This window comes from Apus apus, chromosome 6 (assembly GCF_020740795.1).
Source record: "Apus apus isolate bApuApu2 chromosome 6, bApuApu2.pri.cur, whole genome shotgun sequence".
NCBI lineage: Eukaryota > Metazoa > Chordata > Aves > Apodiformes > Apodidae > Apus > Apus apus.
In genome coordinates, this window is record NC_067287.1 from 25,992,050 (window position 1) to 26,005,436 (window position 13,387).

Genomic DNA, 13,387 nt, shown 5'->3' on the forward strand with positions numbered 1-13,387 from the left:
GCAGGAGGCAGGTGGAAAAGGTGAGCCTTCACACACGGTCCTCTTTAGACCTGTAATTGCTGTGCATCATGTTACTGGTACAGCCAGCTCTGACCCACTGGAAAGAACTGTGCAAAGGAACAATAAAAAAGTAAGTTTATTGAACGTGAGCATATAGATTATGATAACATGTAGGCCATCAGGTATCTGATCCCTACAGAGGAGAACCACTGGTTTGAGCCAGGACAGAACCAATTTTCTTTCTAGTAATTTTACTTTTCAGTTAAGTCTCCTGTAAGTAGTTGCAACTGCTGAAATGAACAGCATGTTTTTCAGTGTCTGCTTCTAGGACTGATAATGCTCCCTGTTTATAGTTACTGTGAGAGAATGGTTAATAGAGAGCATCTGTCATTTGTTTAATTGCTGGCCCAGCGTTAAACCGTGACACCCGAGAACAAAATGTTGGTTCTGAACTCATGAAAAAGGACAATGGCAAGACAGAGGATTAAAACAGATTATTAAATTTAACTACATCTTTATTGAATTGTGCATATTCCATTGTATAATGATCTATATTGGGTACTCTATAATGTATTTCTTTCATCCTCTCCCATGCTTAAAAAAGTATATTTATACATATATTTATATATATTTATAATATGGCAAAGCTCCCCCCAACCTGAAGGTATCAAGTCTAAAAGAGCTTTGATTTGTTTTGTTTTGTTTTTTTTTTTGGAAAGGAAAGAGGAGGGGAGGCAATCCCACTAAAAGATAAAATGTGCAATTTTCTTTTTAAAGCAGTAAACATGAATGTATTTACAGCACTCAGCACAATTTTGCTGCACAGACAAATCATCATTGCAATGACACTTCTTTTTCTTATATTTGCATCCCCAGTACTATACAGAGTATCACCAGTGGCTGCTAACACTTAGTGTATGCCATAAAACAAACTCCTGCTCCAGTTTAAATTCTGGTCCATTGCAGTCCACTAGAAGGAGACCTAAAATTTGCAATTACAACATGTGACAACAGTTGGTTTAAAAGTTAGTTTTCCTTTTACGAGTTCAACCTGTATAGCACTGCACCACATTGGCAGCAGGGAGCCTCGGGCAGATTCATTTGCTAAACTGTCCTTTGTCCCTGCCCCCTGCAGATGTGTACCCACTCAGTTCAAGTCAAGAGTTGCATGACACCCGACAGTGGCAGCCCTGTTCTCTTCCTAACAGCTGCTGCAGATCAGCAGCACTTCAGTTCCTGGGAACTTAAGCCTCAGGAGAGGCTTGTCCAAGCACACATGCGTACTTGGAATTTAGCTCCAAATGCATCTTTGGCATCTTGGGAAAGATGGGAGGAAATTATTCTCCACTGTAGAGAACAGTTGATTCAGTTCCTAAGTCTCCTAAAGCCATGTCCCCATTAAGCATTTAAAAAAAGGAGGGGTTCCAAAATCTGTTACTCAAGTTCCTTCTCACTCATTTCCCTCACTAGATCCCTGCCGTGGGGGACTGTGCATGTAGCACTAGTTCCTGTTCCTCCTGTTCTTCCAACTTCTCTAGCTCGCCTCACCAAGGATACACACTTCTGATGAACAGAGAGCTACTGAGTCCTTGCCCTGTTGAGTGCCTCAGAGCCCCAAACAGCCATCAATGCAAAATCACTATTTTTCCCATGCTAGTGGCAATTACTTTAATTTACATGGTGAGGAATGAGCATGTTTTGTCACCTCATTTGCAGTTTAGTGTCTTCAGTTTTTCAAAACTAGACAAAACCTGTGACTCACTGGATCACTCAATTTCAGACAAACTTTTAATTAAAAAATAAAAGGTTAAAATCCACCACTACATTACAAGAAAGTCTAAGAGAAATAATCTCCTGTAGTGTTAAATTCTTTCAGGTTTGGAGTCTGCCCCAATTGTGTGAAGGACTACAAAGCTAAACAGCAGGAGCCACAAATGGGCTTTGGGAAAACACCTCCTCCCCCAAAGACTCCCCTCACCTCCACATAAGGAGCACTCTTTGAACAAGTACACAATCTACATCTGAACAATGAAAAAAGGAAAAAAACAACAACTGACCAACAAACTCACACACTCTAGCTCTGTCCTCACTACCTTCTGTCAGGAATTTATATTGTTTTCCTGGAGCGCAACAGATTTTACCATGACTATTAATGACTGTTTTATGTAATGCATTAAGATACACTTAAAATCTTATTTTCCATAAGAAATTTACCTGCAATGCTATGATTGAAGTAAAACAATTTAGCTCTATGCAGTTTTCTGTAATAAGCAGAATATTTCTCTTTTGCCCTTCTGCTGAAATGGCAGTTTTGGTTCCTTTAACTGTGGAAAAAATAATTTTAACTCAGCACAAAACTGGCCACACTTTATCTCTGAGCTGATTTGAATTACCTGGTTGCCTAAGAGCACAGAAAAAAGAAATTAGAAAACCTTTAGATGTGCAAATTCAGAACAGTAAAATCGTAAAATCTAGTTGCTGAAAAAACTGCTGCCTCTCCCATCAGACCTGAAACCAAAGTGATCAAGGTACCTTCACTTTGTCTCCCTGTTGTGTCAGTCTGTGTTGCCCTGCAGGAAACTGCAAAGTAAGTTCAGGAGAGGAGCTCTTTGGCTTTGAGGTTGTGCACCAAGTCAGAGCAAGCAGTGGCGGTTTGCTGCAGGAGGAAATCACTACACAGGGTGAAGCAGGGGTTTTCCATAGAAAATAACAGTATTATTTTTTTGAGAGACTTGTGTCTAACCTCCTCCCCCAACCACGTTTTGAAAGACTAAACAACCCGCCAGCACATCCACCTCAAACATGTTTTTGTAAAATAAATTCTCTTCTAAGATTAGTGCTAATATAAGAGTCTAGTTTTCCCTTCTACAGCTACTTACCGAAACCTGAATTACAAAGACTGTCTGAGAAGTCTTAGCTCCCTGCTTTTTACACCTATGCCACAGGCACAGGAGGGACCCTCTGCTCACAGAGGTGGATGTCACTGCTGTATGGCAGAGGGCAAATTTAAGACCAGATCTGGAACAGATTAACAAATGCAGCTGTGTGCTCTCAGCTATCCCTGCAGCAGCCAGGCTATCACCCAGCCTTAACAAGCATCAATGCCATACGCTTCATCATGTACCACAACTACACCTGTACTCTCTTAATATTTTAGGATCAAAGTGTCCAGAGCATGAAAGCTCAACTCTCACATCCTCATTTCAGTAGAGTCAAAAGGATTACAGCCCATGTTTGTAGAAGGAACCTTCTTTCTGTTTATCCAAGATCTGGCCTCTTTGTTTTCTGATTTAAATCAACATAATGGTGCAATTATGAGACCAGTGCACACAGGGGAAAATAACTTACTTGCAAATAAGGCATAAATATTTGCTGTCACAAAAACAGTAAATGCACTGGAAAAGTAAGTTACAGTGAGGGGTCTCATAAGCTGAAAAGGCAACCAGATTGTCTGAAACACTGTAGCCAAATTTCAGTGCTCAGCTGAGAGAAAGCACGCTGCACCACTGACTGTATTTCTGTATCCCTGCTGGCTTCAGAGTAAGTTGTAAGAAGAAGGAATACAGGGTGCCACCTTTGCTGACACTCATTCTTTTTGCTGCAAACTTAAGAACCAAACTTGTGTCTCCCAGCAAGCTGTGTAACAGCCTGCAGCAGTAAGCATGAGTCCATTGTTTAGGGAGAGAGACACTGGGTAAATGAACTTACACACAGGAAAATGAGAACACTCAAATGCCTCTCAAGAAGCTACACTCAAAACATCACTCTGCCGAGTCCAAAGCCCAGAGGTACCCGCACTGAATGAACAAAAGAAGTACTGGAACTGACACACACCAGTGGAGATGTCATGGGGGAAAAGAAAAACAGATGGGGCAAGCAAAATTCCCTGACTGCTCTCATCTGGGAGCATATGCTGCATTAGCCCAGATGCATCTTGCCAGCGAGTAGGAGGATGTGTCCACATACCTATTCTGAGTAACAGCTGGGAGTTACGGCTCTATCTGCAAACTTTTTTGTTCCACTGGTGGGTATGAGCCCAGGAGCTGCAAACAGTACAAAGCAGCAGGAGGACCAATGTTGAAAATTACAGCACCCATGAATTGCAGTGTAGCTTAACAACCTTCCTGTGAAGTTATTTGCCAGCTACACTGAGCATGCTTAAAGTCAACAATGCAGATGCTTTTAAGGACACTTCGTAAGCACAAAAATAGTAGAAACAAAACTTTGTGAACAATTTGGAAGATACAAAAAAGTGCCTTTCCATAGCAGTGCTTTAAAAAGCACACAATGGTATATACTCTTATTGCTCAAAAAAACTAATCTGAATATTAAAACAATTTCCAGAGGTGCTGAAACAAAATTTTTAAAAAAATCATACGAAACAAGTCAGCAGAGACAGCACCATTAAAGTTTCTCTTTTCATGATGCACTTATTTAAAACTATATAATTATAGATGTGTCATTTTCCCCCTCTAATTAGCAAAGTTTTTTCCTATCATAAATTATTCACAAAAACATCTATTTTGTTATTTGGATTTTTTTTAAAAAAACACTTTATAAAAAAAAAAAGGAATAGGGGGCACTGTCACAATATTTCTTAAAACTATGAGCCTGAATTACTCTATTGAAAGATTAGTTAACATCTTTTTTACACGCTAAAGTAGGATTGCATCTGAGGATACTGTCAGGTCAAGTCACTTGCTTTGTCTGATTATTTAGATAAAGGAAAGCAGTTAAAATTTTCTTTAGGAGAAAAGGTAAACAAGCAGTAAAATCATTTGCCATCTGAGCCTTGACAGTATCCCCATGGTGATGAGGGAAGTTGTAACAACCAAAGATAAGGTAGGTACAGCCCAATTATTTCAGTTACTTTTTACAAAGGTTGTGTCCCACTACCCAGTCATGAACATGCCTGATCCATAAGACCACTTACGCTGATTCCACTACCTTATCACAATGTCTGAATATGTGGGTAAGACTGTACAACCAAGCTACTGAAGTACAAGAAAAAGGACTCTAGTACTTGATCGAGTGATTGACTGTGGCAAACAAAAAAACCCAGAGCAAATACAACTATTTCCTACTCAAATGGGTCTTTAAATGAATTTGCAAATGTTACTGCCTCTCAACTTTGTTTTTTTCCCCCTTCTTCTCCCTTGACTGCCAGAAGTGCAACTTTGTGATTTGTTTATGCATTGGTCACAGCCTCTGGTAGGTCAAAGAAAAGAGAGACATCCCACTGTGCTTGGCCTGAAATTACCACTCCCTTCTGTCTTTTAGAAAGTTTCTAATTAATTACAAACAATACTTTCTTTAAATGTTTTCAGACACTTTTTTTGTAAAGATAACACATCTTTTATCAGGCACAGACAAGGTGAGACTGTACACTGTGTATGCTTGTGCGAGAACATAATGCACTCCACAGAAACCTACCTGTTCACTCAGGGAAAGAATTACACGTACAAGTGAAGTATCAGCGTGGGTCAGCCTTGTGGGTTGGCATCGACTGCAGGAGTCCTGGCAGCTTTCAGAAGGGGTTAACACAAATATATTCATCTTGAGCCACAGGAACAAATGAACAAGCCTACTATATAAAGTCAGAATGCATAATGGATTGGAATAATATATATCCTACTTACTACATGGACAAATAACTTTGAAATAATTTGTCGCAGTGTGTATTTTTCAACTGTTTGGAAGGGAGGGGGAGGCTCTTGATACTATAAATATATTTCACTGAAGCCCACTATATATAAAATCTATTTTCTTCCTCAGAACTCATTTTCAGTAGTATTATGACCAGAATGTTTTGGTATGTTGCATCTGTACTTTTCAATCAGTGGACAATGTACAGTTACTAGCAGAACACCTCAGCTCTGCACCATTTACCCACCACAAAAGAGGTCTGTGGGTTTTGTTTCTCTTCCTTTCTTTAAAGTGCCTCTTAGGTCTTCATTTTTGTGGTAAGATTTGACTAGTTACAGAGTCTGATTCCAGATAATATAGTGACTGAAACAATAAATACGGCTCTACAAAAACATTCTGGTTACCTTCTATAATTGCGACGAAATATATCACCATATATTATTTACCTACACTTATAATACATGCACAAACATGTCTCACATGGACAGACACTACAAAAAATTGTCTCCGCCCCCCAGAAAAAGTGTAAAAAGTAAGAAAATGGGTTTTTGGTCCAATCTATATGACAGGCAAAATAAATGGAAAGGATAACTCGATGCCTCTCTACCCACCTTTCTGAAGAAAATATCAACACCCTTCAAGCCTGCAACTTTTTTGGCCTAGCCACGAAAGGGGAACGTCTGTGTTTAGCCCTAGCTACACCTTGAGATCACCTCTTTTGATGGAACTATCATCCATGTCCCCACATTCTCTCAAAGGTCACAGGGTGGCTGATCACACAGTGGCCCATGAGTCACGAAGAGCCCCCAGGCACTGACTACCAGTCCCGTGACAGCTTGGTGTTCTGATCCCTTTTGGGAGGCGCGGGGGGTGGCCCCCTCCGCAGCGTTGCATAGCCAGATATGTGACTGCCCCCAAAGCTGCTCGTCTTCGGCTGGTCAGCCAGGAGCTCTGGTGGAGGCGGAGGCAGGGCCATGTCGTCCATGGTGGCTGTGGGCTCTGTTCTGGACATCCGTGCGGAGGAGAGGGAACCATGCCGTGTGATGGATTTCCGCTGCAGTGTCCGGTTGAGGTCTGCCAGGAATCCTGGCTGAACGCTAAGGCTGGACTTTGGTGAAGTGGGCACTTGAGAGGCAGCTGACCCCGGTGGCTCTGCAACCTCCGCCTGCGTCAGTCGAGTGCTGTCGTTCCGCTTTGGACGTGTGGGTGGTGGGGCTTTTTTCACAGATGGTTTTGACCATGCCTGAGGCTGAGGACTGACAACAGCAACTTTTGGGGAAGTGCTATCTGAAAACACAGATGGGATCTCAACTGGAGGGAGAGGAAGATCTATTTCAGGTGGTGGCGGTGGAAAGTCTGAATCGGATGGTGGTGAAGGGAATTCAACCACAGGTTCCTTCCCAGATGCACTTGGAGCAGAAGCCTTGGCCGGGATCCCTCCTTGTGGAAGGACAATGGGCAAGCTCACCCCAGAAAGGTTGAGCTTTCCTGGCTTTGGGGGGGCTGCAGGAGGTGATGACTCCTTGGAAGGGGATCCTGACGGCTCTGGTGGGTGTGCAAATTTGCTGACAAGGCGATCCACTGAAGGTCTCTTGGACTCATGGTACTCAGTGGAGCTGGTGGACTTGATGCTGGAATTTCGCTGAGGTGTTGGAGGTGGTTTCTTTCCTCCAGGGCTTGATGTCTTGCTGGTCTTTTTGACTGGAGACCCTGATTTGTCAGGAGGGGGAGAACCTGCAGAGGAAGCTGGGGAAGGAGGTGGAAGAGGAAACGCTAAGCTGCTCTCAGGTGGAGGAGGGGGGAAATCTGGTGAGGGAGCAGAAGTGGGCTGCCATTTGGGCTTTGCCTTGACTGCTGGAGGTGACTGTGGAGCCACACTCAGTGGAAGGGGTTTCAGAGGCTGGGGGTCAGTGGCAGATGGGGTAGGAGGAGGTGGGAACTGGCTCACTATCTGTTTCACCACTGATGGCACTGGGGACTGAGGGGATGGAGGAGGCTTCACAGAGAAACTCTGTTGCTTTGGGAATGTTGGAGGGGGAATGGGGCCAGGAGGGGCTGGGGGCAGTGGAGGCACCTGTGGAGAGGTGACACTTGGTTGTTTCTTTACTGCAAGAGGCAAGGGAGCTGGCACTGGGGGGGGAACATGTGTGACCCCTGGTGACACTGCCTTCCCACTAGGCTGCAGAGGAAGTGTTGCCATGACAGGCTTTGGGGGTGCCTGGGGTGGTGGTGGGGCAGGCACAGGAGGAGGAGGAGGTGGCAATGAAGGGGTGGCAGTGACAGTGGCCTGGCTTATATTTGGTTGAACCTGATGGATTTTGGGTGGCGGAGGGGGTGGTGTGAACTGTGGCACAGAGGGGGCACAAGGTGCTGGCTTCAGCTGTGCCATGGCTGAGCCTGGTGTGGGGGGAGGAGGGGGAGGTGGGGGAGGTGGCATGACCCCGTTCGGGGGCACCAGTATCTGAGGCTTTCCTGAGGGTGGGGGGGTTGGGGGGGCTTGCTGTGCCACAGGAACTTTGGAAAAATGCCCACCATGCTGGGCAGCATTCTGCAATCTAGTGATGGTGCTGTACTTGACAAACATGGTGGCGGGTGAGCCTGCAGATGGGGCAGCCTGGCTGGGGAGTGGGGGTGGGGGTGGGGGAGGAGGGGGTGGAGGGGGCAGGGGAGGGGGAGGCGGTGGGGGCAACGGGGGGGATGGCTGCGATGCTGTGTAGGGAGTTGCCACTTTTGTCTGCGGGGATACAGGAGGTGGCACAGACACGAAGGGCCGACCTGCAGGCTCCATTCGGGCCTATTGGGAAGGGATTTTTAGTGAAAGTGGAAAGGGAGAAAAAGATACAAGAGAGAGGGAGGGAGAGAGGGAGGGAGGGAGGGAAGGAGACAAAGAGATTATAAAGTCAAGATCTAAATGTGCCTGCCATTAAAAATTAAGTGGCATATTATAACATGCAGGAAGTATTAGTGAAACAATGCAGCAAAAGATAATTCCATACACTGACAAGCCTGGACCATGCAGTCTGGCCAGTCAGGCAGGGAGGGGAGCTGGCAAGAATCAATGGAGCCAGGTCTACTCCAGGCTAGGTTGAATGTCAGGATGAAAATACACCAGCCTGGTCACCTCTTGGGGTAGGCAACTGTACCCAATGAGAGTCACTGGTGCTCCTCTGGACAAGTATAATGACCCAAGGAGAACACTCCCCAGAGCAACATGGGTCATCACAGAGGACATCAGACAGATCCAAGGGATGCCATGGACATCTCAGCTCAGTAAGACTAGAGTTAAGCCATACATGGCCTCTCCAGAGGATGTGTCAAGCCTTTATGTTGATTAGCACAGGCCTTACAAAATGCAGAAATCCTGAACTGCTCTGAAACATAAGAGCAAGCTCTATGCAGGAATACTACTGAGATCCTTCCACTCCATATGCTCTGTTAATTCTAAACTGGCAAGGAAAAAAATGAGGAAAAAGAGAGAACTGAGGTTTCCTAGAAAAATTTCCCCAGAAAGAAATATTTAGAGAATGGCAGAAGAAAGTTAGCTTGGGAAAGAAAAGCTGTACATGCAGCTATTATGTTAAGCAGCAAGACAGGGAAAGGCTGACTCTAAGGGATGGAGCAATGGGAAGGCAGCAGGTAATGTTTTAGTCTACTCATTGGGGTTTGCTCAAGTTAATTTTTTTCTCTGAAATTGTAAGCTTACGTTTCTGTTGAAAATTAAAAATATAATTACATTACTCAAGTTTATAAACATCCTCCTAATACAGGTATTTTGGCTACAAGCCAAGTTGTGAATTTCACAGTGCACAGTATAGAAACATGCATTAGAATTGCAACACAACATGGCAATTGACCACACTGGCTACCTATATATTTTCATTAGTAGATACTTTTACATAAGTTAGCCCAGTTACGCTCATTTGCACTATATGAGCAGGTTTGCATATTGCTGTGTTCTGAACACAGGTGCACAGAGTTTCTCTATGTGCAGAAGAACACCCAAAAGCACTAGAGTCAGAAACAACAAACAGTGATTTACAACACACATGGGGTGTGCCTCTACCTGTCACATTAGGTCTGGAAGGCAAGAGTGTAACAGTTCTGGAGCTAAATCATGGTGTTCACATAACAAAACAGGAGAGAAATAATGTTTTCTTGCAAGTGTTAGTCTGTAAATTACCATTCTCCCAATCACCCAAATTAATTTTCAATTAGCACCACCTGACCTTAATCGTGCCCTGTATAAGGCACCACTGGTGTGCTGACCTTAGCTGTTCTGAGCTTCACTTTTGACACCTGAGACAGCAAAAGGCAACAGGAAAAATAAAAGCTGCATAAAACAGAAAGGGGGAGACCAAGGCACAACAAGAAAGCTATCCCTGAATGGGAAGACCTTGGAAAATCTTAGCCACTTAAAGCACACACAGTGAGCACACATTTTGATGCCTGTTGTAGCATCCCATTTGAAATACCCTCTAATCAAAATCTCTAACAAGCAAAATGAGATCTTCATTGCCCACCTGTGAAGAATGTGAAAGGATTAATAAAGTATTCTTTGGGGAAACAGCAATCTTTCAAAATACGAAGTGGACAGACTACCTGTATTTTGGGAAAGGCAGATTTTTTTTAATCTTAGATGTATTTGAGACAAAGAGGAACCTTCCTCTTATCCACTGAAGACAGCCATTTTCACAGTGAGCACATCAAACACTCAGGACAGCGAAAAGTCTCTCCCATCTCTACAGGATCAAATTAAATCTCCACAACCAGAAACATATTCAGTGATGCTGTATTATAGAAGAACCTTGAAACAGATCATTGTCCTTTTTTGTCCTTTTAACCATGTGATGACCCTATATGTATCTTGAAAAGTTACTTATTGCATACTATCAATTCATATTTGTAACATGCATCTTCATTACTATCTGGAGCTCTCAGAAGTGTTATTAAAAAAAACAGTATATTTAAAAAAAAAACAAAACTGTGCTATTTTTTTTGTTTGCCATTTCTTTTCCTATGCCAGCTACTTTTGGATTGGTTAGCAAGTTTCAGTAAAATATATTGAGATTTCTAGCAGTCTGTCATATTTTCACCTTCAAGAAACTGTTGTGAAGTTACTGGTACCTCATAAATGAGAGAAAAGCAGACAACTCACCATTTTTACATGAGCAGTTAGCCACTGGCCAACCAGTCCAACATCCTGGCTGGCTGGCCAGCTTCAATGTCCTCTCCCTGCTGAGCCAGAGCATACTCTGTTCTGCCCTGCTTGCTGTGGGCGATGAGACAGGGGTGACAAGAAGGGCAAGAGCTGTTCCAGAACGGGAAAGGACACACTGGACAAGTCTCCATTAATACTGCCGCTTGCAGCAACCTGCCCATATGACCTTCTTAAGCCAGATTTGTCACCAAAGCACGTCTCACCAACACTGCAAGTACACTTCAATGTAAATGACAATTTTTCCAACACTTTTGTTTCTTGCCACACAGTTTAACATTTTACATTGCCAGTTTGATTCATTATTTAAGTACCTTGCACCAGACTTGTACAGGAGAAGAACAGTACTGTCATTTCACTGAAGGTAAATTTGTCACCAATTTACTAAGAATTTTTTAACATGGCTTTGAATTATAACTTTACATCGTTCATTTAATTTGCATTAATTGGAAGTTTTAGGGGAATCCATTCACCCGTGTTATGCACAAGGAAGAAAAATATACCTTTTCTTGAATTTGAGCATAAAAAGGAATTAAAACTGATGAAATCTTGAAACATCCATGGCCCTCAAAAGAGAGCAGTCTGAATATTTTATTTTTTAAATGTCTTTAATCAGGTAACATAAAAATTCTTGGAGTTTACTTAGATGAGCAATTGCCAGAAGCACTATGGACTTGATAAGTGACTTCACTGTGGTAAACTTCAAACTTTTCTCTCAGAGCTCACAGATTTTTCACACTAAACCCAAAATTTTACAAAACAAAAATATTACAGTTCTCATAGCAGTACTCCTTCACCTCTGTCAGATACATGCTAGGCAGACGCTGCAGGCTCCTTTGAGCCTGACAATAAACCAGCTTAAGTAGCAATTCTGTTGTGTTTGGAAGTATCTTGGACAATAAACTAACCAAACCACAACAGACTTGAACCTCAGGCTTCAATGGGTTAAACTCTCTAGTAACAACAGGACATACCAAATATCACTGTCTCATACACATTTTTGGGCCTCTGTTCTCAAACTAAAGTCTTCTTGTTACCTTGCTGGATTCCTCCAGTTGAGTGCCTCGCTTCCAGGCTTCAGAGAACATGAAGCTGACAATACTTTGGGAACGGACATGTCCAGCGGGCTGGGTATCAGAAACTCCACTGTCAGACTGATTAGAATGATTTGATTGAGATTCTGTTTAGAAGAAAGTTAAGAAACAGCATATGTTTCTGAATCTAAAAGTAAAGTTGGTGTGCTCATAATGTAACTTTGTGTGACATTTATTGGTCACACTTGTTAAACATGTTATCCCATCAAAGGACATTGTTTCCACTAACTACTGCATAAGCTCTATCTCCCATTCAGGCTTTTGCTGTCTGGAAAACATAACAGTGCAACAGACCCCTGGTATTAACCAAATCTGAAGTTCCGCAAAGATGACAGCATGTCAGATATGCTGCAAAACACTGCACTGCAGTTGTGTAAGATCTGAAACAAACAACAGCTCCTTCACTTTGGGAAAGGCCCCATTTCATTAAATGCATGCAGCCTGCTCTCTGCAGCACTCCTTCCCAGCACAACCTTAGAAACAGACACTGGCTGTAGGCTGAGGACAAGTGACCAATGCTAGCTGAAGCATTAGTCTGCTTCTGTCTGCTCCATTCCTCAAGGGAAGAAAAAGAACAATGTGCATCCTGCTACTAAGAAATACAGATGATGCTCTGGGTCCATAGGGTATCTTGAAAAGACAGCAACAGTCACTGCCAGTCCAATTTATCCAGCCAGGCACCTGCTTTCTGTGTAGTCTCAAGCTGTCCTGGGCAAAAATAGCATCTAGGCACAGGCTGGACATGTATCTAGCAGAACATGCATGGCTGGTGGGCTGTGGCTCAGCTCCTCAAAAAAAAAAAGAGAAACTTTATCTGAAAAACACTCAGCTTGGATGGAGAAATTGTCAGTAACTGAGAATTTACAAATTTTAGTATTTTGCCTTCTACCTACCACACCTGGCAACCTGTACCACACTGTTAAAAAAACACACTGCCTTCCCAGTTAGGCTGAATTTGCTTAGCTCGTTCCTTCTCACAGGGTACTTTCTGAACCTTTCCAATTCAGCAGCATTACTTCCTGACCTGCATCTGCAACAAACAAAACACTTTCCCACTACAGCCTGTTTTCAGTAATGAAACTTGCCCCTGAGGGTTCAGAATAATCTGGCGAAGTGCCAGTCTCAGTGAAATGAGACTATATAAACCATTCATCAATTTTTAAACTGTTATAAAAATGTTTAAATGTTATGTTATAAAAAAAACAGTCACAGTCCTGCTGAGAAGTAAACTGGAGCATATTATTACAGGCACACACACTTTGACACAGGAACAGAGTAAGGATTTTCAAAATTTGTCTCTAAAGAGATTGTTTGGGACCTTTGCCTTTGTGACTATATTGTGACTCCTTTTCCAGTTTCAAAAATTTCACTCAATAAAAGCATTTTAAGTGCTACACACAAGTCTCTATGCATCATTAAAACATTATTTCTT

At 42.8% G+C, this 13,387-nt stretch overlaps 1 protein-coding gene across 7 annotated transcripts in view; it reads right to left on the reverse strand.

Moving 5' to 3' along the window:
* Window positions 1-118: 118 nt before the first annotated feature.
* RAPH1 (Ras association (RalGDS/AF-6) and pleckstrin homology domains 1) overlaps window positions 119-13,387 on the reverse strand; it is a 209,885-nt gene continuing 196,616 nt past the window's right edge. For 4 of the 7 annotated variants that reach the window (XM_051623049.1, XM_051623051.1, XM_051623048.1 and 1 more), the window contains 2 exons: window positions 11,899-12,041; window positions 119-8,440 (listed from right to left, as the gene is read on the reverse strand). In XM_051623049.1, coding sequence (XP_051479009.1) covers window positions 6,464-8,440; window positions 11,899-12,041 — 2,120 coding nt within the window. In that variant the 3' untranslated portion in view covers window positions 119-6,463. Of the gene's footprint in view, window positions 8,441-9,294; window positions 9,943-10,250; window positions 12,042-13,387 lie in introns of those variants that run through there. The other 3 variants (XM_051623053.1, XM_051623052.1, XM_051623054.1) reach the window with 3 other exon arrangements.